Source organism: Tachypleus tridentatus, chromosome 9 (assembly GCF_004210375.1).
Source record: "Tachypleus tridentatus isolate NWPU-2018 chromosome 9, ASM421037v1, whole genome shotgun sequence".
NCBI lineage: Eukaryota > Metazoa > Arthropoda > Merostomata > Xiphosura > Limulidae > Tachypleus > Tachypleus tridentatus.
Genome location: NC_134833.1, coordinates 67,783,012 through 67,808,448, shown reverse-complemented (window position 1 = coordinate 67,808,448; position 25,437 = coordinate 67,783,012). Strand labels below are relative to the sequence as shown.

The following is a 25,437-nucleotide window of genomic DNA, read 5'->3' as shown; positions in this document are numbered from 1 at the left end:
CAGCCACAGGTCAGTGATCCATAGTAGAGTTTCGATTGAAAAAGAGCAAGATGAATATTTAGCACAGAACATCAATCCTCTCCCCAACTGCTGGAAGAAAGGATATGGAGGATATTCAGTGCTCCTATACATTTGACTCATAGCTGCTTGATGTTTGGTATAAAGGTCAGCTTACGGTCAAAGATAAGCTACAAAAACTTTGCCTCAGGGACCACAGGTAGCACACTTCACCAATATGGACTTTAGGATCAGGGTGAATACCCTGTTTGCAGCAAAAGTGTGTGTAAACAGTTTTACACAGAGAGAAGTTAAAACTGTTTGCTGTGGCCCACTTCAGTAAACAACTGAGGACACTCTGTAGCTGCCACTCAATATCTTATGTTCGACGACAGACATGAGATGTGAAAGTTGTCAACATAGAGCCCACTGCAACAGTAAGAAAGAGTTGTTCAATGATGGTATCAATATTTATACTGAAAAGTGTGACAAAAGAATGGAAAAGTGTTGAACCCACACGAACTTGGAATCCTGTCTGATAAAAATTTTTAAATAAAAATAGGAAAATGGTCACATAACCCATATATATGAAGGTCTTGCAAAATACCATATCACCAAGTTGTATCATAAGCCTTCTAAATGTCAAAGAATACTGATACAAGATGTCATTCGAGAAAGGCTTCTCCAATTGAAGTTTAAAGTCGAATCAGGTGGTCCATGGTGGGGCGTTGTCATCAAAACCCATGCTGGGTGGGCAAGAGGAGGTTGTTTGATTTGAAGAATCAAATAAAATGAGCATTAACCGTCGTCTCTAATGTCTTACAGAGACAGCTTGTCAAAGCAATTGGATGGTAGTGTGAAGGAATCTTGGGATCCTTCCCAGGCTTAGAGAAAGGTAAGTAGGTAGGTAATTCATGTTTATTGGCACAAAGCTACTAGACTATCTGTCTTAAACAAAATGTAGTACACGATTATGGTATATGGAAATGAAGGTAAAAAATATATAAAATTAAAAGACCTGCCAGGAAGACTGAAGCATTAAGTTCAAACTTTCTGCCAGTTACCTGAAGTTTGCCTTTCCAGTCCTGGGTTCAGGTCAAGGTAAAGTTATAATGTGTAAAAGAAATCATGCTAAAACAGTGTATAGTTCAATAAAAACCTTAAATTAAGTTAAAAAGACCAATGGCTCTTAAAAATGTAAATACATGAGTGAGGCAGCCAGTATCACTTATGACATTGGCTAATGTCAAAAGCAAACCTACTTTAAAAATATGTTTAAAATGGTGTCATCATTCTTGATTGTAACAACAGCATGGTAATAAAATATGTACGATTGTGACCCGAGTGCCACACAAACCACACGTTGGTGCATCAATACCAGATAAAAGGAAGTGACAAGTTAAGAAACTGTGACTAATGCATAGCCTAGCTAAAACAACTTCCTCCCTTCAATCTTCACAGAAACAAGATGGCCAAAGAGCTAAAGAAGGCTTGATTTGAAAAAGCTTATTATTTCGTTACTCACTCCAGTTCGACTGCCAACTGGCATATAGTCAGGTTTTGATAACAGGACCATAGTCCATTTATGGAACAGGGATGATGGTAATAGAGCCAGAGCAGATGGAATTTGCTGCTCTGTCAGCTAGCTCATTCCCACAAATACCAACATGACCTGGTATCCAAAAAAACCTAGACAGAGATAGATGATAGAGAGAGATGGGCCAGTTTGTTTTGGATATTGATTAGAATAGGATAATAACTAGCATGGATTGATGTCAAAGCCAATAGACAGCTGAGTGAATCAGTATAGATCATACATAGTCACCTGATTTTGAACCACCCGTATATATGGAAATGAATGAATTGTTTGAAAGATGTTCAGCAAATAAAGAGCGATATTTCCAATCGGGAGTACTAGTCTTCCTCAGATGACTCAAAGATAAGTCACAGTTGGGGACAGTAATTAGCCATGGTGGAAGAGGCCAAACTGTTGATACTGCTATGTTATTCAAAGATATATCCAATATTTCTGCTTGTGCCCAAATATGAAGGCTAATAGGAACAATGGCAGATTTTCTATTATAAAAAAGTGTGGCCCACTGAGGATGGAAAACACAACCCCAAGTAAGATGCTGTGGTAAAGAGCAAAATTTTGAAGCATACATAAGAGACAGTTGCAAACAGTGAATATACAGAGGGGGTTCATGGGACTCTACATACAAACTTTGAACTGGAGAAGTACAAAAGGCCCCCAGTGCAAAGCCAAAGCCCCTAATGGTGGATAGGATCCAGAATTTTTGTTGCCAAGGTTTTGGCAGAACCATAAACCATAAAACTTTCCCCGTTGATTTCTCCAAGCCCATTCCCTTGGCTGTGGTTTCGCTAGATAGTAGATAGGGACAGTGGGAATCTCGTTAATCTGACGCTGGATCAAATAAGGGCATCAACAAAAAGACCATATGTAATTATAGGGGGTAGCTGTTCACTGATGGCATTAATCTTTATAATGAAAAGTGTAACACTCAAAACACATCCTTGAGGAACTCCAAGTTCCTATGGAGGGTATTATGCCCATTAAGATCTTCCAAAATTAAAATGGGGGTTTGCAGTTGCTCAATGAGGTCATCAAGGTCTGAAGGATAATTTTTTTCCAGGGGTAAGGTACAAAGAGCAAACAGTGATGGTACAACCCAAGGAGAAACGGATGGCTACAACCTCCAAGGACGTATTCAATGACAAGGGATGGGTGGGCACATGTTGATCAACCAGCAGTGCTACTCCCCCATGTCCTTGTCCTACACATGACCTAACATTTCAGTATAAGGAGTATTGTTGAATTTTGACTGTATTAGTAGGTTTTAAAAATGTTTCTTGAAAAGAAAGACAATTGGGATGATAAAAGTCAATCAAATCCTTGATGTCATTCACATTTGATTGAAAACCTTGACAGTTCCATTGGATTAGTGTGGCCATTTTTCTTTAGTTTGGAGGAGAACATGGCACAAAGACCTTCTGCTTGCAACCACACTTTTTTCATTTACCAGACATGAGTCAGTCACTCTCTAGTGATCCTGCTCTAGATCAAGTTGGCAGGTTGGAGTTTGTAGACATACATTCCAGTGATTGAGGACATGAACAAATGGGTTGTTTAATTTTTGGGGTTTCAAGAGAGGAAGACCCCATGGAAACACTTGGGCTTGAACAAGAAGTTGGGCAATGACTGGAAGATATGGTAGGGACAGAGATAGAAGTGGATACTGATTCATTAACTTTGTTGATTTTGGTAGGGTACTAGATTAAGATGCACTGTTAAGGATTCTGTAGGAGGCATGGATAGGTCTGTATGGACTCCTACTGTAGTAGTGGAATGGATTACAGCAGCATAAGTCTGAGGTGGAATTGGGAACAGTAAATTCCAAGCCTCTGGGTAAGTAATATTATGAACTGTCTCAAGACATTGTACTTCTTTCTCTTCCACCCATATAGGGCAAGAAGTAAAATAGGAAGGATGTGGACCACAGTTACCACAATGTGGTTCTAGTTGGCATTAAAAAACACCATGGTCTTTACCAGCAGAACAGGCACATGTTAAGGAACCACGTAAGATGTTTGAGTGACCAAATTGTTGGCAATGAAAATATCTAACAAAGTTAGAAATATAAGGCTGTACCTTATGATTCAGACTTCTTGCCTTAATTGTGGTAGGAAAACTTGATGTTGTAAATGTTAATATTAGAATGTTTGTCAGCGGCATAATCCTGTCTCTATGAGTAAAAATTTGGTGCACAGCTGTAACACCTGTAAGGATCTCCAACTCTGGAATGGTCTTTAAATCCCTCTCTACTATAACTCCTCTGGAAGAATTCAAAGTAGAATGAGGAGTAACCTCAATGGTTATATCCCCAATAGCCTTCGACTTCAAGAGGAGTTTGGAATGTTGTGATGAAGCTGTTTCCACTAAAATGTCTACAAACCATAATTTCTTTTACCTATTTAGGTGAGCCAGCAAGCCCTTCTAAACCCTTCTGAATAAAAAAATGTAGACATCTGTCCTAAGGGTTTTTCAGTTTTCTCTATGCTGTCATGCTTGTTTTGTTTTTTATTTGAGGGGTATCCATAATAAAAATAGAATATTTTGGTGCCCACTGACCCAACCCACCACGAAGCCCTATGAGGGGACACATTACAGTGCCATATAAGGTCACTGCAATGACAACAGGGTTTTGTGAGCACTATACCCGAACACCAGTATCAGATATAATGTCCACTACATTGAGGATGTTCTAAGCTGGCACTCAGTTGACCCTAGCCCAAATGGACTAGCTGATTGATCTTGGGGGACACTCCACGACTGCTAGTCTACAGAAATTCAAGGCCAAAGTGGCGTGTTGGAGTTGGACCTCTCAACCACCAGGATCCTCTCCTCTCCTTCACAGGTCACCACGCACAGCAAACATACAGGTGGATGTTTAGATCCCAGAGGGGTAAACTGGTAGGTCCACTCACAAAGTACAAGAATCCACATCAAGGGGGAAAGAAAGGTAGGACAATAGCCTGGCACCTGGCATCAGGAAGAACATTCTCCTGCCAGATCTGGTTAAAAACAATCAAAAGAATAGCAAGAAAAGCAGGAGATAGAAGCTGCAGCATTTCATAGTGTAATTCATCAGGTCCAACTGATGTACTGCCAGACCAATGAAGGGCCAGTTTGAATTCTACCAGTGTAAAGGAACAATTATAGTCATAAAGAAAAACCAGTTTAAAAGGAAAGAGGTAATCCCTCCGCCCGAGTCTTGGTGGCTAAGAAGGTGGATGATGAAACAGAAGTGTTAGATACATAACAAGAGCTTTCACCTAGAGTATTGGCAATGGTTCTGGGTATCAGCTACTTCCTGGCCATCAGAGAACAAGGTTAAGAGGGTGAGAGTTACACTGTCCACTGATGTTTTGAATCTTGTCCATATGACTTTGGAACTGGTGGTAGAAGATATGCTGATTGTGAACTTAATCCAAGAGTCCTTCTGGCTTTGACATCTTACCCACCAAGCATGTGCACATGGCAGACAGGATTCCACCATGGACGAGGATATTGTGGAAAACGTGTCAAGGTTTTAGAAATACACTGAGCAGCTGCCTGTATAATAGTCAGTTACTGCTACTACACAGTCAATTGATGGCTTACAGAAGATGGCATGATCAAATTCTGCAAAAGCAGTGAAAGATGGCCAGGTTGCTTGATCCAGCTTCCACCGAGGCACACAGGTCATGTGGCATTGACCACAGCCAGTCTCTCTCAAAATTACAGGAGAATGATCACTGCCTTGTGGGTTATTGCCAACCCTCCATGAAAAATGGGAGAACAGTGAAGGGGAGCAAATTGAGAGATCAATAGCAGTAACAGACTGACTAGGTCCATGAAAATAAGTAAAAAAACCATCATTGAAAAGAAAAAGGTTGTGATCAGAGAACATACGCTCTACCGAGCAACCCCTCCCATCAATATCACCATTTCCCCAGAGGGGCATGATGTTCATTAAAGTCTCCCAGAACTAAAAAGGGAGACACAGCAACTGTTCAATGACAGCATCAAGGTCTGATTGATCATAGGTCTCTCCAGGCAACAGGTAGAGAGAACAAACAGTGATGGTGTGACCCAAGGAAACAAGCATGCCTATGGCCTCCAAGGATGTGTTGCGTGGCAAAGACAGGGTGAGCACATGCTGATCAACCAACAGTGTCACCCCTCCATATACTCGTCCACCATACAGCCTGTCATTTCTGTACAAAGAAAACTGCCAAAAGGTGGCTGTATCAGCAGGTTTCAGAAATATTTCCTGTGAGGAAAGACATACAGAATGGTAAGAAGCAGTCAGTGCTTTGATGTCATCCAGATTAGAATGTAAACCTCAACAGTTCCATTGTGTCAAGGTGGCCATTTTCATTTGTGTGTGGGCAAACTGGATGGAGAGCCCTTCTGTTTATGACCACATCTTTTTCGTCTTTATTTGAAAGAGGTCTTTCGACCTCCATGGATCTTGCTCTGGGTTGATTGGACTGGTCTTTGTTGTTGGAACAGGATTTAAGCAACTGAAAAATGAATGAATTATCATTTTGCACCTTCGGGTGGGAGAAGATGTACCCAAGGAAATGCCCATACCCGGAACCAAAGGTTTGCTAGAATGTATATTAGGGACAGATGGGTGTTGATGTTGATTCAATTTTTTTATTTTTTTTAAACCATGGAGGTCAAAAGACTTATTTGATTTGAGAACGATTCTTTTGGAAGCAGAGGGAGATTCATCTGCACTCCCAATGTAGGAGTGAAACAAAGTGCAGTAGCATACAATCGAGATGAAGTGGTGAACAGCAACTTTCAAGCCTCAGGATAAATAATGTTTTGAATAGTTTTAAAACACTGCATCTCCTTTTCTTCCAACCATTTAAGGCAAGAATAAAAGTAGAATTAGTGAGAGCTGTTGCAATTGATGCAATGAGGGTCCATTTCATACTCATAGGCATTGTGGTCCTTGCCACCTCAATGAGCACACATCAAGGAACCACAACGTCTTCGAGTAACCGAACTGCTGAAACTGGTAATATCTGAAATGGTTTGGAATGTATGGCTGTACCTTGCAATTAAGATAACCTGTCTTGATGGTGGCAGCTGAATGCAGTGATGTAAATGTCAGAATGAGGACACTGGTCAGCATCAAAATTCCATCTTTAAAAGTGGAGATATACCTCACTGCAGAAACTCCTTGGATGGAGAAACTAGGAAGAATCTCCAACTCTGGGATGTTCTTCAAAACCCTCTCAACAATAACTCCTCATGACGAATTCAAAAGTAGCATGAGGTTTAACCTCAATAGGTATATCCCCAATCGCCTTTGAATGCAAGAGGAATTTACTGTGTTGATATTTGGATGTTTCCACAAATCACATATCACAGAGCAAAGCTTCTTTACTGACTTTGGAGAGCCAGCAAGTCCCTCTAGTCCTTTCTGAATGAAAAAGGGAGACATCTACCCAAAAATTTGTCCGAAAGAGAATGTAGTACAAGAAAATGAGGTACAGGTGTTACAGATGTTGGAGATTGTTGCTCAGAATCTTCAAGACATGGTTGTTTACCTAAGGACTGCTTTTCACCATTTTATTTAAAATTTTTATTTGGAGAATCCATAATAAAAAACGAATATTTCAGTGCTCACTGATCCCACCCACCATGCAGCCCTACAAGGGGATGCATTACAATGTCAGGGTTTTGTGAGCACTATACCCAAACACCAGCATCAGATACAATGTCCACAACACCTGTTGAGAACATCCAACACTGATACTAGGTTTGCCCTAGCCCAAGTGGACCAGCTGATTGACCCTAAGGGGCCACCCCAAGGCTACCTGTCTACAGTAATTCAAAGCCAAAATGGTGTGTTAGGGTTGAACCCCTCAACCATCAGAATCCTCTCCTCACTTTCAGCAAACACGTGAGTGGATGTTTAAATCCCAGAGGAGGTAAGCTGAAAAAACAGAACCTTCCCTGGGAGGTCCCCCCACCATATACATGAACCTAGACAGAGGGATTAAGCAACAAAACTAACATAACAGAAGAGTAGATGTACTTCAGTATGTTGAACCTCATCTCAGATGCTTGCAACACTCAATATGCACAAAATAATGTTCTGTATTCATGATATTAGCTCATTACCATGAAAACAAATCTTTTTCAAGAGAACTGGTACAGAAGTTTGGAATCTTGTATCACCAAGAAAAGAATTTTGTAAAGGTTATCATTCGTAGCTTCAGATAAGTAATACTAAGATCTGTCTATGTGCTTGAGAGAAGGTTTAAACTTCAAAGACAGCAACTCATGAAGTTAAAAATAAGGAAGAGTATGCTGAAAAAATGTGAATCAATGAGAAGGGTTACCAATTGGTGATCAAGAGAAAGAGAGTGTGAGCCTTGGTGAAGAAGGTAGCTACAAATGATCACAGAGGATGTAAGGATTGGTATTTTGGAAGAATTTCGTCCATGAAAAAAACAGCCAATCCACCACTAAATTCAAAGTTCCACAAATATAGCAGCAATAGAGGAACTCGAGAATAAAGAATCAGAATTATCTAGTTAGCAGTGTAACAGAACGAGATGTCCAGACAGTTATGAGAGAAAAACACTGGAGGTGTCTTTGCAAACTGGAGTAGATAGATGTACGTATACAATTAGTATATTGTACAGTGGCACGAGTTATGAAATATAACTCAAATATTCATTTACACGACAAAATCCTGATTTAACAGCTCTCGAAAGTGTATCTGTGGAATTCTATTTACAAATGATATCGCTGTACATTGTGTTAGATGTAAATTTATTTCTACTCCAGTACGTAAACCTCAGGCATCTTTATGTCTCCTGAAAATGGTGGGCCTTTCTCCACAGAAATATCTATAACATGTTTAACATTATACAAAAAGTTATTGTTCACATGGAAATACTAGTGCACAGCAATAAACATTAGATACTGGTCATTGGGTTTTTCCAAAGTTTTGTGCAACTTGGATAAGTATCACCACTGTGATAAGAATAAAACTGGGGAAACATTAGTTAGATTCCTCCAGTCTGGGCAATGATTATGAAAGTGAAGTCTGATGTCAAGTTGACTTTAAAATTATTATTTATCTCCATCATGGTAGAAATACCATTTGATTTTGATGATTGTAAACAATACAAGAAGCAACAGTAGGACCTGAATAGTCCACTCTAGTGAATACCATGCTTCTGCTACTGGCTCCACCTGGGATAGTTCTGGTGTGCAAATTAAAAGTTAGTTGATGTTTATTTGTTAAAACTCATAACATAGGTAAATTAATGTAGAATTACATACAGATTGTTCTCCATGTTAAAATAATTTTATTTGCAAGTTTTAATACAAGGTACCAGTTATTTTAAAAGTGTTCTATGGCCAAATGAATTGTGATTCCATAGTACATTATTGCCTGATGAAGGCTCCTGTAAAAAGGTCTAAAACTTGAAAATAAAAGTATTTTAATGTAGAGAAAAATGTGTATAATTCTAAAGAAAAACAAAAACACACCTTGACACTTAAATTAGAAAAACCATAACCAGAATGAGAATTGTAGAAAATAGGGTGTTCCTATAATAGGCTGTTCCACTTCTCTTTGCACTGAACTATAAGCTGAAAGTAACCATTTTCACCTGCTCAAGAACTAGCTGTAATGTGTGATTTTTATGTAAACATCTTTCATTTACCTTGTCTGTAACTTCACACTTCTCATATAAAAACTACACAAACTTTGTCTAACTGTAGGATTTTTGTAATCATACTACATGAACCTTTTGTCTGTAACTGAATTTATAACTAAAAAGAAGTAAACCTCCAAAGAATACATGTAGGAAATATAATGGATTAATAATGCACTAGTTTAGAACATAATTTTCAGACACCTTGAAAAACATTATTTTTTGGTAAGAGCTATCTTTGAAGAAACAAAACTTGTAACATAACCAACAAGAAAATAAAGATTTTTGTTGTTATGTACAGTACTGTCCAAATATATGAGGACAAAATGAGAGTTCAGGGCAACTTTTGAAGAACAAGATAAATCACAGGTGGAACATCAAAATTTGATTAATCTAGATATTTAGTAAAACAGAAACTTGGTTGAAGTGCTAAGTTCAGCAAACAGTTAATGTTGTGTGTCACCCCTTTTGTTTTAATAATTGAAGACCGAATATCAGGTTTTTGTCGTAATGTATTTAATCAGTGTCTTTTGGTATTTTACTCCAAATGTCTCATACACTCAAAGATTCTTTGAAAGTTACTTTTAATTTGTTACATTTTTAATCTATCAAATCGCAGATCTACTCCACTGGGTTAAGATCTGGGCTCTATGGGGACCATTGTATCATTTAAATGATTCTAACAGCTTCTTCCTTAGCTAAGTAATTTATACACAAGTTGGATGAGTGTTTGGGGTCATTATTACCAACAATACACAAACCACTGGATGTACCATGATGGATCAGTATCGGATAGTAATTGTGTTGTTCCATTATTCCATCTATTTTACAAATATCTCCTGTCGTCTCAGCAGAAAAATACCTGAAAACCATCACACTTCCCCCCCTCATGCTTCATGATAGGTGATATTTGAAGATACTTAACATCAGTATCATTGAGTTTAGATGTTCTGCCTCTTCCTTTCTTATTTCCAAATTTCCCTGTCTCAGTCTCTTGATCTAGAGTGTACTTCACAGTGTACAAGTAGCATATAAGATCTGCAGCAGTTTGTTAGAGAGTCCAACCATTATCGCAAAGCTTTTGTGCAAACTCTCTGCTCTACTGACAATTCTCTATACTCTTTAGACTGTGGCATGACAACAAAACATAAGAATGTTAAACACTGTTTTTATCAAGGTTTATTTGTGGACTGCTATTGAATTGATTTCTCCTAGCATGTACCAATACCATATGCTAGCTTCTTTCTCTATAGTTAAGACACTTCATGGGGTACCATGACAGTTACCTCAGATCCTAAATTTGATCATTATGTTTATTCAAACAGAACCCTTATGACATGTCCTTAGTACAAGTATATTGGAATTCTACAGAATTATAAGTATTCTCAACTTGATTCATTCAGTTGCCAACAAGAATCAATGAAACATTACCATAGTGTTAAAATTTATATTTTGTAATGGTATGGAAGAATTAGTCACAAAAATGGAAAGAATTATAACATATTCTTTTCTCATTTTGTTTGTTAAAAGATTATATCACACAAAACTACTCTAACCAAAAATCCTCACTTTACTATTATGAATATAGTCTACTACTAATACATGGTTCTCACCAACACACCCTAGTGGCCCACTTGTGAACTTTCCTTCTACAGCTTCCTAAAGGTTTGAATGTGTATTTTGGCAACTAACACATAAAACTAACATGAGCAGATATGCTGCTGTACACAGATTCTAAATTAATAAAGGCAACACTTACTTCTGTTTACTTCTCTCTGTCGTTTCTGGTCCATTTCCAATCTGTCTTCATCTTCCAAAGATGTATATTCATAACGACTTTTCCTTCTGGAATAAAGATATTGATCAAAACTATAGAATAAAAATTTTACAACAATACAGAAACTAGCTCACATTCATTTTAAGCAACTACAAATTCTGTCAGGGGAGTTTAACAAGTTTGACTTTTAATGTGTAAAACCAAATTAAGTTACTAGGTTTTTACTATATTCAATGTAATGAACTGATCATAATCAAACAGATGAGCAATACAATAACATAATATTCTGGACCAGTAAGAGCATTGTTTAATCCAAGTGGTTCAAATACACCCATCTCTAACTATACTGTTTACCTTATGACTTCTTATAGATCGATCAATAACCACACTGTGACCTAATGGGTTCTAATACAAGCATCCCTAACTATACTGTTTAGTTAATGACTTCTTATAGATGGATCAATAACCACACTGTAACCCAATGGGTTCTAATATGGTTATCAATAACTACAATGTTCAAATTAATGACTTCTCATAAATGAACAAGTAACTGCAAGAGAAGAAAGAACCTGTTGTCTCCCTCCATAAGGAAAAATAAAAACCTTCCCACTCGTAAAAGAAAAAGACAAAGCTTGTACCAATAAGAGACAGAGACTGACTGACCCGTTCTTACAAAGTTAAAGTCTGAACCTAAGTAAAATGTTCACAAACCCCCCAAAACAAACAAGGATTTGAGTTGTGATAACCAGAAACATGTTAAGGTTTGCTAACAAACTTTAAAACACACAGCTCCTTGAAGTGTCACATGATAGCTTATTGTGGCACCAAAAAATGAAAAATGATTCAAATATATCTTAATAATAATAATAATAATTATAATAATGTTATGCACCCAATCAGTTAAAGTTTAAAATTTAAATTGGACAAAATTGTAGCTTCTTATATCCAATTGTTGAATTTTCCAACTATGAAAAAAAAATATAGACAAACTTAGTTACTGCATGCATGAATAACACTAACAGAAAAAGTTAAAATATCAAGACCACATTTTTTTAAATAGATAATTGTATCTATCTTATTTCTTTTAGATGTAAGAACTGTATGATATTTGTCTGTATGGTGCTTGTCTTTGGTTTGTTATTTATAAAAAATACTTTCAGTTTTGTCAGGAAAATTATGCAGTGATAAAAACAACAAGAGCTACTGCTACACATAATCCTTTTCAGAAAATTACTACAGTATTTTAATAACACAAATTTCTTTCACAAAACTAGCTTAAATTAGTAAACAAAAAATGGTGATTGTAACTCTTATTAGAAAAACATTAATTTTGAAACATTTCTTCTAAACAAGCAAACCTGTAAATTCTCTTGAAAATCCTGAACATTTTTAATAAGGTGACTAACAAACATTGACTTGTAGAAACTGCAAATTCAACTAAACCCAAAGTTCAAAGTCACTGCTAAATAGTTTATATTTTGAAACAAGATATGCAAATCTCCATTTAGATGATGTAGATATACATCATTTCACATCAGAGCACAGTTTAATTAATTAATACATTCACACTATAACATGTTACCAGGCCTTCATATCATAAAAACAAGCTGAAGAAATGCCCTGCACATTTCCACAATAAGAAAACCTAATAATCTACAATAAAACTGACTGGTTATTTTACCTATATACTACACCATCTGAACAAAAGTAAATCATAACTCAGCTATTCCAGTCACAACTGGTAATCACTCATTCAGGATACATGAAACTAGACACAAGCAAGCAACAGAAATCAATACTTTAGTATATCACTTTATAGCAACAATAAGAGTACATAACCTAACCAGTATGTCTTGTTACACAACAGTATGGGGCCAAGCTCAAGTTTTGTAATCACCAATACTTTCAATAGCACAAAACAAGAACTGCATAACTAGTATTATCATACTACTTATGATAACTATTAATAGATAAGAAGTAGTTATCTATAGACATTAACTTTCATACTTAAACATCAATATAGAAGTAACCTGTAACCTATGTTTACCACATACATTGTGTTATTTTACTTACTTTACTTAAATAGTGCTAAGTGTCTAAAACAAAAGATTCTGCTCTGTGTGCATGCATGCGATTTAATATTGGTTACACCACTGGTTTAGTTGCAACATGATATATAGATACTGTAAATAAATATTATTATACACACAGAATAGTAGAATACTACAATACATATTTAAATTAATAATAATAATAATACTAATATCTAAATCAGTAGTTTATGTAATACATAAATAACTACTGTTGTAGGATTAGCATTTAGCACTGAATACAGTAGACTAACAAACAAATAAAAGTATTACAACACATTACCTACTCTACAGAAGAATAAGTGAATAACATTTAAAAACAATCTAGTTTCAGACAACTGCTGGTATTACAATACATTATGTACTTTACACAAGGAAAAGTGAATAACATTATTTAAAAACAATTAGTTTCAGACAGCTCTGAAAACTTGGTCATATACATAGTCAAGTGAGCTATTAAATGTTATTTAATGCACAAAATTTATCTGATACGTATAGTTTATCACAAATGTAGTAGGACAAGAGCATAATAATTTCATATGCAAAAGGTCATTTCTTAAAACATATATTAACATATTTTGTTATATCTGGTAAGTTTAGTCCAGAAACAAATAACCCAAGACATTTTGTCCATAAGGATTTAATATTGCAGTTTATCACATACATAATATAATGATCAAACATACCGTATTTTCTGCCTAATAAGCCAAATTTCTGGCCCTAAATTTTGGACCTGATTTTTGGGGTCGGCTTATTGGCCGATCACTCCTTTCGAAATTTCTTCTTCTTAGGAAATGTTTTTCTTTTGAAAATTACCATAGGCGTAATTTTGTCCCATCAGCAAAGCACGTTAAGACTACAGTGAAACGTTGTTTCTGGAATTTCATTGGTTACCTAATTACAGTGAGTAGAGCCAATAATGAACGACATATTGATTCCATCTCTGTCTCAATACGACACGTTCTGCTTTACTACAGAACGCTAATGATCACACACAACATGCATGCTGACGCTGAAACGAGACCAAGAAATCATTTTGAAGAAACTTGTCACTTCTTAAAAATGGCTTCGGCTTATTGGGCGGTAATAAGCAAAAACCCTCATTTTCAGAGTTGAAAATTGGCCTCGGCTTATTCAGCGATTCGGCTTATTAACCGGAAAATACGGTAACAGAGTTTATATGAGGGACATTTAATATGCAGACTGTTACTCTTCAGTGTCTTCCTACTTAACTCCACATATAATAAACTATAGTAGAACTACAGACTACATTAACATCCATGTGCTAGTGACATATCCCCCCTATGATGTTACAGGTTGAAAACAATTAATTTACATCTAATGAGTCACATCTAACAGACTGCATTGGAAATTCATAAGGTGTTGTAGGATTGTAACAGTAAGTAGTGACACAGTACTTTTCCATGAACTGAACATACACCTTTAGTAATACTTTTCAATATGAAAAACAATGCAACTCAAGGTGGTACTTAACTTTAAATGTCTATTTAGTATTAATACAAAGGAACACAGGTCCCTTAAACTCTATAACCTATTAATATCACTGGATATTTACCATTCCTTTCAAGTAATAATGAGAGAAGTAATGAGATTTCTAAATACATAATATACTTACTGTGTTAGGTAATATATAAAACCTTAATTTGGTAGGATATAAATATGTTATTTGTCAGTTACTTAACACATATGGCACATTCATATATCATGTAATACATAATGTTACAGAAATGGGTAATTTATTTGTTTATTCAATACATAGATAAAACAAGGTTACAGTACACAAAAGAAAATCCATCAGATTATTCTGTAGATATTATGTTAAAATGTTAGCTAGGTTATTCATTTTCTCCAAGATAATTTAATTCTGGTTAAAATAAGTAAGGTAATTATCTGTTAGGCTATTAACCGACAGCAATATTAAAAGGTCAGTTACATTATTTATTAACCTGCAATATAAGAGGTTATTTAATACATATACACAAACATTCAGGTTTATTCTTCAACAGGTCAAATAATGAATACATTATTAAGATAGAATATGTTAATTTAATATTTTATATTCTCCTATAATTTATTAATACAAAACTTTGCAGACTGTTCAATTCACCATTTTTATCTTGAACATGTTAAGTTCAATATTTGTTATACATAACAGGAACTTACGATTATAAATTATAAACTGAAGATGTCAAAGACACTGAAATAAGCTACACAATGTATCATAAGATTAATGTCAAAAACAAATATGTAAAAGCATATCAGGTTAGACTAGACTCAATGCACAAGTCAGTTATTCAATATTTTTATATTTTCTGTCATCTTCTAACAGTATTGGAAATTAAAAGTTACGATATCAATAAATAAGACAATAAGTATTTAAATATATATCATTTATTACGTTTATGCACCAAACAGAATCCCAACAACACTTAAAAACCTACAGATGTGAAGATAAACAGAACAGAAACATCAACAACATTATATCTAGAAGGATAGAACAGATATGCACATGTGCAAAATACAGTTAAATACAGCAAGGCAGGTGCATTTCCAGTTTCCTGGTAATGAATTTTTTCCTTTGATATACTGAATTCCTAGAAATGTTTTCACGTTACCACAGCATATTGATTATGCTCAATCACTTTGAAATGTTGCTACTAAAAATAGTGCCAGGCATAACAACATGAAGCATGAATTAATAAATATTTCTAAATTACATGAACTGACGTGGAAATTGAAGAGGTAGAAATACACAAATCAACATAATGTAGATAAGCTTCCAGTATATGTACATTATTGTCTTCATAAAAATTACACTGGCTACCTGAAGAGTTTCCCAAAGATTTTATTTTAATTTATTAAAAAAGAAAAGACTGAGTACCAGTTTGTTATTTTTTTATTTAACCCTAATTTTATATTACTAACAAGTGTTCAAGAAAGCACTAAGCAATACTGTTACTTTGAACCTACATAAAAGTTTAAAACAACACAATGGGACAATAGCGTCCTATTATTTGACACTACTTAACAGTTTACATTCTAACAGTTCCATTAATTTTCCTACAGTTTTAATCATGTCACAAACTAATGAATATTTTAATCTTCATATTTACAATTCTAACACTCCTGCACTGATTCACTAATGAAATTAGATTTCCTTCTTGTAATGCACCTTACATCAACCAACTTAAATTACATCAATAAATTACTCAAATTAAAAAAAATAGGGTAGGTGATGAACTAGATTCACGTGTACACTAACAAAAATTGTAAAATAAAATTAAACTACAAAAAAAAGCAATGAAATGCCAGAACATAACTTTCTACAGCATTAATTTTCAGTATTATTTTACCCTCACCTTTGGCCTGCATTTTACCATTTACATAACCTTTAACAAATTGAAAATTTCATAACAGTACTTTATTAACTCCACTGAAATGTTCCCACATTAAATACATACTCAACACAGTTCATAAAGATACAGAATATGCTATAATCTTATTATATCATTGTTATTAAAACCATGGCTTTGACATAGTGCAATATCAGCTCAATACACAGAAGTATTTATCAGAAAGTAACCAAACCAAGTATAATTTTAAACATAATATTGAATGAAAAAAAGAAACAAAGGGACTCTAGATCAATCAATGACATTCCACGAACTTCTAAAAAAACAAAAAAACAAACAAGAATGTACCAAACCCTAATCATTTAATAACAAAGACCTTTCTTAAATTTACTTCATCCATTAAACCTGAAGGTAGCCTTGTTAGAAACATAGAACTGTTTGAGCTGAAGATGTCTCCTACCCTGACAAGGTTTACATTTTTCCACCCTCTTCCTACCATTCTTACCATTAAAGTAAAAAGATAACAAAATAACAATTCCCTCAATTACATCCTCAAACTGTTGTTTCTCAGGAGAAAATGATTTCAGAGATTTAATTTATACTCATATGATGATGTTTTCTTACCAGGTACCACCACAATCGCCATTTGGACAGAACTGATGACTAAAAAGAAAAGGAAAACAATGTTATTATACACAGCAGTAGCTTAACCCTTAAACAGTGGAATGTTGTGAGTAACAACATCAACTGATGATGGCAACCATTTAAGGGTTAAAGATCCTTGTCATATATGAGAGCTAAAAAATTGAAGTAACATGTATATTGTGTGCACTTGTATTAAAGTCACAATTACTACAGTTCAGGTCCTGAACCTGAATAATAAGAACAAAAATAAATTCTGAATACAAACTGAAATAAGCAATAAAATTGCATTAATAACATCTCCAACTGTAATTGCAGTTGCACCATTTGTACCCAAGTCAGATAGTGTACAAAAATGTATTACAGATTCATTGCAGAACAGAACACAATACTGTGTCTGTAAACCCAAACCAAGTATTTCATAGTGTTAGTAGTTGCTTCAACATTTTGCATTTCTATGACTGAGGCATCACTGAAAACCTTTATGGTGTGCAATATAATTCATATAATCATAGGAGTGGTAACTTCCACAATTTGTGGCACTTTAACATAGACCATAATTCAAAAGAAACAACTTTTTCAAATTATTTATAAAAATAAACATGAAAGCATGCAACAATATGAAGTATATAGACATCTTAAACATCACTTAAAAAAAAAAGATCACACATTCTCCTGAATAAAATAATTACATATACACACATACGCATGTAAAATACAATACACAAGAACATTTTTATCATAAGCAGTCCAAAAGAAATATATTCATGCACTATACTCATAGTTCTGAAAAACCGATGCTTCTGAAACAACCACAATAAAAGCAGAATTAAACACTATTCTAGAGTTGTAGGCCATTCTGAATAGTGTTGATTCAAATGCTCAAATTTTCCAAAACTGTACACACTAAATCTTGCTCTTTACATTCTTACCACTTTGTTCATAAATTACTTGCACTGTTTTCTATTTTTTTATATTTTTGGACTAAGATTAAAAATCGTTCTGGAAAATATCACGTTGTTCTAGAATCTGAAATATACAAAACCAGTAAATGAAATATTGGCTTTCAAAATTATCTGCATCTTGCATTGTCAGAAGGTGGACCTTTCTTCATCATAAAATGGCCAAGGAAAGTAAAATGTCAGAAAGGTGAAGTGACGTCACAGTAGTCGATCATAACAAACAACAGTTTCTCTTGTTGTTTTACACAAGAGAAATGAATGACACCTGCAAGTCTTTTGAAAGCTAATCAAAACACTCATGTGTCATGGTAATATACCATGCCATCACTCCACATTTAGTCACACTTAGTTTTAATCAATAATTCCCAGTAACTCGGTGAAAATTCTTAGGTGAATTAGAAACCAATCTGAATGCAAGTTTACGTTGACATCACACAATTAAAAGGATACAATGTGAACAGTGCCAGGATGCTTTATTTTGTATGTTTGTGTGATATAGCCTAATGTTTGAGCTAGAATAGAATTTTGCCTTTTTTTCACTCAATAGATCTGGATGGAGACATAAGTGCAATTAGACATCTGCTCCTCAAGCTTATGTACTAACTGGAAAAATCCAGATAAATGTATAAAGATAACAAAGTATAATAAAGTTCCATATATTACTGGTTGTTAACAATACTTATGATTACATATATTCATGCAAATCCCTCTATATTTATAAAAGATATGTAATAAGAGGTGATATTATAGTTTACCAAGAAATAAGATAAAGGCCCCTAATTCCTCTGTACTATATTTTTTAAGATAAAAAAAGGGCACAAAGACATGTTTAACATTTCAAACAACACAGGCTAGGCTCCAATTACGACAGTATTTTTTATTAACAAGGTTATTGACTTAGGGAACAAGTTACTGTAAGCAATAGCAAAAGTCAGAGCTCTACACCAGTTTAGGAGAAAAATCAGAAAGTTTCTGAAAGGTAACAAGTGGGTTTACATTTTCACTTATCTCTAACCTGGACCTTAATGGACAAAATGATTCCTCAATGTCTATTCTTTGTTATTTTCTATTATTCAGCTTCAATATTAAAAAGATTCTGTCCCAAAACCTAAAATCAGTTTATTTTAATGTACAATTATGCTAAAAATATATTAAATAATATATTTTGTTTCCATAATTTTCTTAAATTATTTACCTACCTGCATCTGTAAATTATCCACACAACTATAACTCCAATAACAACCAAAACTACAAGTAGAATTCCCACCTAAACAAAAATAAATGTTATTAAAACACAGTAGATGCTAATACAAGTACATATATGACAGTAGTTGCTATTATTGCTGAAATAACTGGAAATTCAGCAATATTGCAAATTGTTGTTTCAGAAAATTAAATCTGGTAATTCCCTTGGTCAAATTAAACAGAGTTAAAGTAAATTACTTTAAAATATTTGTTAAAATTTACACATGACTTTGAAACAAATACTTATTACAATAATATGACCAGTTAAAAGTTTTTTGAAATATAGTAAAAGTAAGCCATACTTACCCAGTAATATTCTCTAAAGATTTCTCCAAAACTTGCCATTTGTATTCTTAGCTAAGAGACTCTGAGGACAGAAATTAAAATATAATCTCTAGTTTAATTACATTAAAAAAACAAACTTCTTTTCTATTCATCAACATTTAATAAACTCCAATTTCCATAAGTACCATAGACCTTTCAATGGAAGATAATTTAATACAATTATATTCCATAACAAGTCTTATCACCTAAGTTATCATGATTCACGTTACAAATATACAAGTCTGTATCCTAATCTTTATACAGTATTTCCATAAACTTCTAAAGATATGCTTATCCCCATCATCTAAAGTTCACATCAGTCAACTGACAAACTTGTCTTCACCATCATATAACTACAGTACACTCCAAGTTCTTTCTCATTTCCAGTTCAACTTATAACTACATTCACAATACATTATGAGTGTTATAAAGGTATAATTAGTGGTGACCTACACTAAAGGTCACCAGGTGATACTGGTATTCTATGGTCAATGGTCTTGTTAACCAAGGCATTAGAGCTCAGTTCTGAAGTAAACAACTTCACCCCAACTATAAATGTACAAAATGAAAAAGTTCATTCAACCATAAAGAAGAAACTACTGCAATGGTGCAAGTTCAGTCAAAAAACATAATGCATATATGTATGTTGTGTTTAAATTTAAGACAAACCAAGATTTTAGTGCCAGTAACCATTAAACAAAAGCATACAGACATTTGTTTCAGTTAACAAATATAATAATAATTCATCCTATACCTGCAGAAAGGAACTTCCTTTCCAAAGACAATGAACATATTAGATACCTGCATCACAGACCGTTTTTAAACATAGATATAAAACATTAGTCCTTCTGACATATTTTCAGTCAGTCTACAACACATAATAACATCTATATTATTTTTAAGTATCAATGTGGTATAAAAGTAAAACATACCATTCATCATATTTTGTTGTTTTCTTTGTATGGAAGCATATATAATATAATAGTAAATTCAAAAACAATGATTTATAAGTACAATGAAGTGGTATTATTTTAGGAGACATACCACATGTTTCAGCAGAACATGAAAAAGACAATGGTTTTGAAAATATACAATACAGTTAACAAAATATTAAAAAACTTCATTGTGTATAAAAATAATTATTTATCTGTTTGCTATTCATCATAGATATAGTTTGTTCTTATTGAATACTTGAACAAAAAACGAAGTCAAACAATGCAGAATAGGCATGTAACAAACTACGCACAAAAATTAAACTGACCAATGTCTTTATATATATATATATATATCCTGAAGAAACCATTTGGCTGCTTGAGTCTTTATTTACAAATGCATCAACTAAAGAGCCAATAACGCACAAACATTCGATTTTAAGAACAACAATTTTTTTTCTAAATATGCGACTTTCAAAGTTTTAAATCAAATTTGAACTACTCATGCCAGCATGGTATACTGATTTTAAAGAAATTACAATCAACCAGCCAAAGCTATAGTTGTCAAAATGAGTTACATATAATAAAATATACACATACACAATCCTAATTCACAAAGTTATAAACTTTGTGTTATAAACTGTAGTGTATTTCAAGCCAAAACGTTTTACAACTGAAATCTCTACTGCAATTAAACACACATGCAAGAAGTTTAGTCATCTGACTTCTGGATTGAACCTGGTCTCTCCAGACGAAGAAATCTAACCTGATAAATGGCTAAATCCATAAAGTGTGTTGAAATCCTCTCTTGCTATAAAATAACTTCACTGGACACCGAATTATTAAAGTTAGGTTCATAAATGTAGTTTACGAAATATTAGTTTGTTTGAGTTAGAAAATCGACCGAAATCGTTTCACGAATTTTTAAACTAAATTCCTCGCAGAGAACGTCACATCTAAGCCTTTAGCCTCAGGCGACATTCGAAATCACACGGTTAAACTAAGTACATTTACAGTGACAATCAAACGAGCATCACGTTACGCGATATTTTAACCACATGACAACATACGAAAATACACCTTGTTCATATGAGGGTTGCGAGTGAAAACTAGCACACCTGCGTGATAAAACAAAAAAAAAAAAGTTTAGAAATTTAACACATCATGACTTCTTTCTTTTAAAATAATTTCTTTTTTTTTTAAATACAAAAACGTGAAATATTAAAATGTAATGAACTTGTATTTGCTTTAATTGTTAAATCGCATCTTCCAATAAGTGGTGGAGTAGTACCTCGTAAATAGAGCACTCAGAGGTGGGAAGGGAGCTTTAAGCTCGGTATCTGGGAGGAAGAAATATATATCGTAAAAATATACATTACCGCAGACTTTAAATTTGATGAGAAGGAACCCACTTTTGGTCACTAAAATTTAGAGGTATACTGAATAGGTAATAAAGAAAAAAATGTTATAAATATAATGGGTTTGATATTATTTTAATAGCTACATTAGTGGCCTGGCATGGCCGAGCGCGTAAGGCGTGCGACTCGTAATCCGAGGGTCGCGGATTCGCGCCCGCGTCGCGCTAAACATGCTCGCCCTCCCAACCGTGGGGGTGTATAATGTGACGGTCAATCCCACTATTCGTTGGTAAAAGAGTAGCCCAAGAGTTGGCGGTGGGTGGTGATGACTAGCTGCCTTCCCTCTAGTCTTACACTGCTAAATTAGGTACGGCTAGCACAGATAGCCCTCGAGTAGCTTTGTGCAAAATTCCAAAAAAAACAAAAACAAAAAAGCTACATTAGTTTAGTTTAAAGCATGTAACATATATTGTCAAATGTGTATTGCGCAAGTCCTGCCTGTTTCCTAAGTTTGTAGGTTCTTGAGCGTAAGAATCAATAATGTTATAAATGTGTATGTAATAACTAGTGATTGACAGTATTGTTGATAAGAGAACTTTCGAGAAAGTCTCGTAAAGACTTGAAAGCTATAATTTGACTAACGACTATTAATCGGAATACCACAAAATTCGACCTGGAACGTTTATAGGTTTCGAACATTACAAACTGTTCAACTTCAGTGAATTAACCGCGAACGTTAGTATTTCCACTGTGAAAACTAGCCTAGTAAAGCGCTTTAGGCCAAACAAAAATAGAACTAACTAGCCCCCCCCCGTCAAGTGAACAAGTGAAGTGTATCTATGTGTCGACATAAAATTAATTTGCTCGTCATAGACGTGGATTCTCGATACAATACCTCGACTCATAATCCGAGGTTCGCGGGTTCGAATCCCCGTCAAACCAAACATGCTCGCTCTTTCAGCCGTGGGGGCGTTATAATGTTTCGGTCAATCCTACTATTCATTGGTAAGAGTAGCTCACGAGTTGGTGGTGGGTGATGATGACTAACTGCCCTTCCTCTAATCTTACGCTGCTAAATTAGGGACGGCTAGCGCAGATAGCCCTCGTGTAGTTTTGTTTAAAATTCACAACAAATCGATACAATACTTAGTCCCAGACCAGACAGAAGACTGAATATTGTTTGTGATTTTGTATTTTTTTTACATCAATAATTATTGGAATAACCTTAATGATAATTTGTAATACTTTTTTGTATATTACAATGTATTTGTATTGAGAAAGAAAATAGTGTGTATCAACCTTGTTGGCAAATATAATAAATTTTATATACACTGACATTTACTTAACTTCTAAGTTCAAATTTCGACTATTTGAAATCATAATACATAGTGTATGTAGCATAATAAATCGGAAACTGGTCCGAGATAAATTATAAAACATAACACAAGTTTAGCACAGATACTGAGGAATTCACTCTCAGATTTTAATTATATTGTATTCTCTTGAAACAACTCTCTCAGGATTTCTTTCTGACCCCTATTTATAAGATATCCTCGAATATACCAGAAAGTTTCACGTCAAATCCCCAAAATTTTCTGTTTTAGGTCTATCCAACCCAATGTCATCATTAAGACCTGCAGTTTCCTCTCCATAACAAATTACAGCATTAAAAATCTGGAAGGGAAACCTTAGTTATAAATACCAGTTAAGAAGTGAAGAAGCAATATGTGAAAGTAAAGTATTCAGTTTGTTATTACCGAGTAATTATTAATAAAGCGTTAGGCAATCTTTTAACTATTTCATTTCAGTGAAATATTTCAATTAGTTTTAATTATCGCAAATACTCAATAGCTTATTCGTGAATCTTTATAAAAGAGTTCACACGTATATCAGTCGTGGTATCGCTTAACAATATATTTCCACATAGATTCCATTTTAAAATCTACGAAATAAATTAATTATTTTACCTTTACTTCGATTAGCTTTGGTATTATTTTCACTATATAATTTTGAAAAACCATACCCAATTTAGGAATAATGTTACAGTAATACACTGGTTTAATTACCTCATACAACTGTGGTGAACTGAAACACCTCGTTTATGTGTGTTGTTAATTAAACAAGATGCATTTCTGGCACTCTAGTGGTAAAGAATGTTGTCCCTGGTGAAAAATGTTCCTAATTCAAAATATTGCCGAAAACGCTGTACAGTTTCACTTATATTTATCATGAAGTCTAGCTGCGGCATAAATACATTAGAAACAGATCTTCAGTCAGTGTTATATATTGTTGTTAGCTTAGGTAATAGCCAGTTAAGATCTGGAATAAGTTGTACTCTCAGCTCCAATTTTCCTGTAAAAGTGTCTTTGGTTTTAATTTGCAAAATATGATTATTTTCTCTTATATTCTTCGCCATCGTTTAATTATATAAACCTATTTCAAAATGCTAAGTTGATTGTTAAAGGTAATTGCGTATTTTAAAAGATGTTACGGTAGTAATGACTATTGGGAACTTCATTTTATCACTAAATAGGTGGTTGTACCGTGAGCTTCTCGCTGGCGAGAAATAAATTGCCAATTCAGCATCAAAATAAAAGTGAGTGGTGGGAAAGGAACGTGCATGCAAAAGTTGAACAAGTAACTGGCCTTTCGAGTGAGTTCTGCGACTTGATGTTCACATATATTTGTAGTTTTCATCTCTTAATAGAAATAAGCTGAAAATTGTAATCAGTACCTGTTTCAAACATTCAAAAATGAAAAATCTTTATAAATGAATTGCATGAAAAACGAAGATATCTATAATTATCAGTATACTATGTCAAGCACTTGTTTAGTATTTTCCAACTTGCAGACTTTACTCATACTCGTATTAGTCGGTTAGAGCCTTCTAACTAGAATTTTAAGATATCCGATCTGAAGGTGTATGTTTTACGTTTATTCACAAGTGGAACCTAGTTTGTTGGACTGAAAAACTATAGATAATTTCTTACGTAAAAATCTTTATTGTACACATAGACCAAAACTAAACACCAGAACAAGTGATTATCACTGATGTGTTGAACTGTTTTATTATGTATCATCCACCATGTAGGTAAACTTCTTGTTTTACAAGCAGTGACAGCCCACCTTCTTGATGACGAAAAACCCACTTGAAATAAAAATGTATTTCAAAACGGCTAGTATGGGTATTAACGCTTTTATTGAAAAGGAGAGAACAACAGGAAGGTCGAAACGTTGTTCTCTCCTTATCAGTAAAAGTGTTAATACCCATACCAGCCGTTCTGAAAAACACAGTGGCAACCGTGCTTCACCAATATCACAATCGCAAACAGTTCGTTTCATTACACAGTGTTGGCATTCATGAAGGTAAGCTTATGGCTCATGTATATTATCACTCATGCTGCACAAGTTTGTAATTACTGTAGTACTAATTTCACTATCACTGACAATGAAATCCAAGAGGAACTCATAATCCATAAGG

The 25,437-nt window shown here is 34.3% G+C and overlaps 1 protein-coding gene across 3 annotated transcripts in view; it reads right to left on the bottom strand.

Annotated features, from left to right (window-relative positions):
- Positions 1-23,996, bottom strand: part of Slob (Slowpoke binding protein) — a 48,348-nt gene extending 24,352 nt beyond the window's left edge. For 2 of the 3 annotated variants that reach the window (XM_076454742.1, XM_076454744.1), the window contains exons 1-4: positions 21,365-21,591; positions 19,649-19,709; positions 19,297-19,364; positions 11,012-11,097 (exon numbers count right to left, since the gene is read on the bottom strand). In XM_076454742.1, coding sequence (XP_076310857.1) covers positions 11,012-11,097; positions 19,297-19,364; positions 19,649-19,687 — 193 coding nt within the window. In that variant the 5' untranslated portion in view covers positions 19,688-19,709; positions 21,365-21,591. Of the gene's footprint in view, positions 1-11,011; positions 11,098-19,296; positions 19,365-19,648; positions 19,710-21,364; positions 21,592-23,923 lie in introns of those variants that run through there. The other variant, XM_076454743.1, reaches the window with a different exon arrangement.
- Between the last annotated feature and the right edge of the window lie 1,441 nt (positions 23,997-25,437).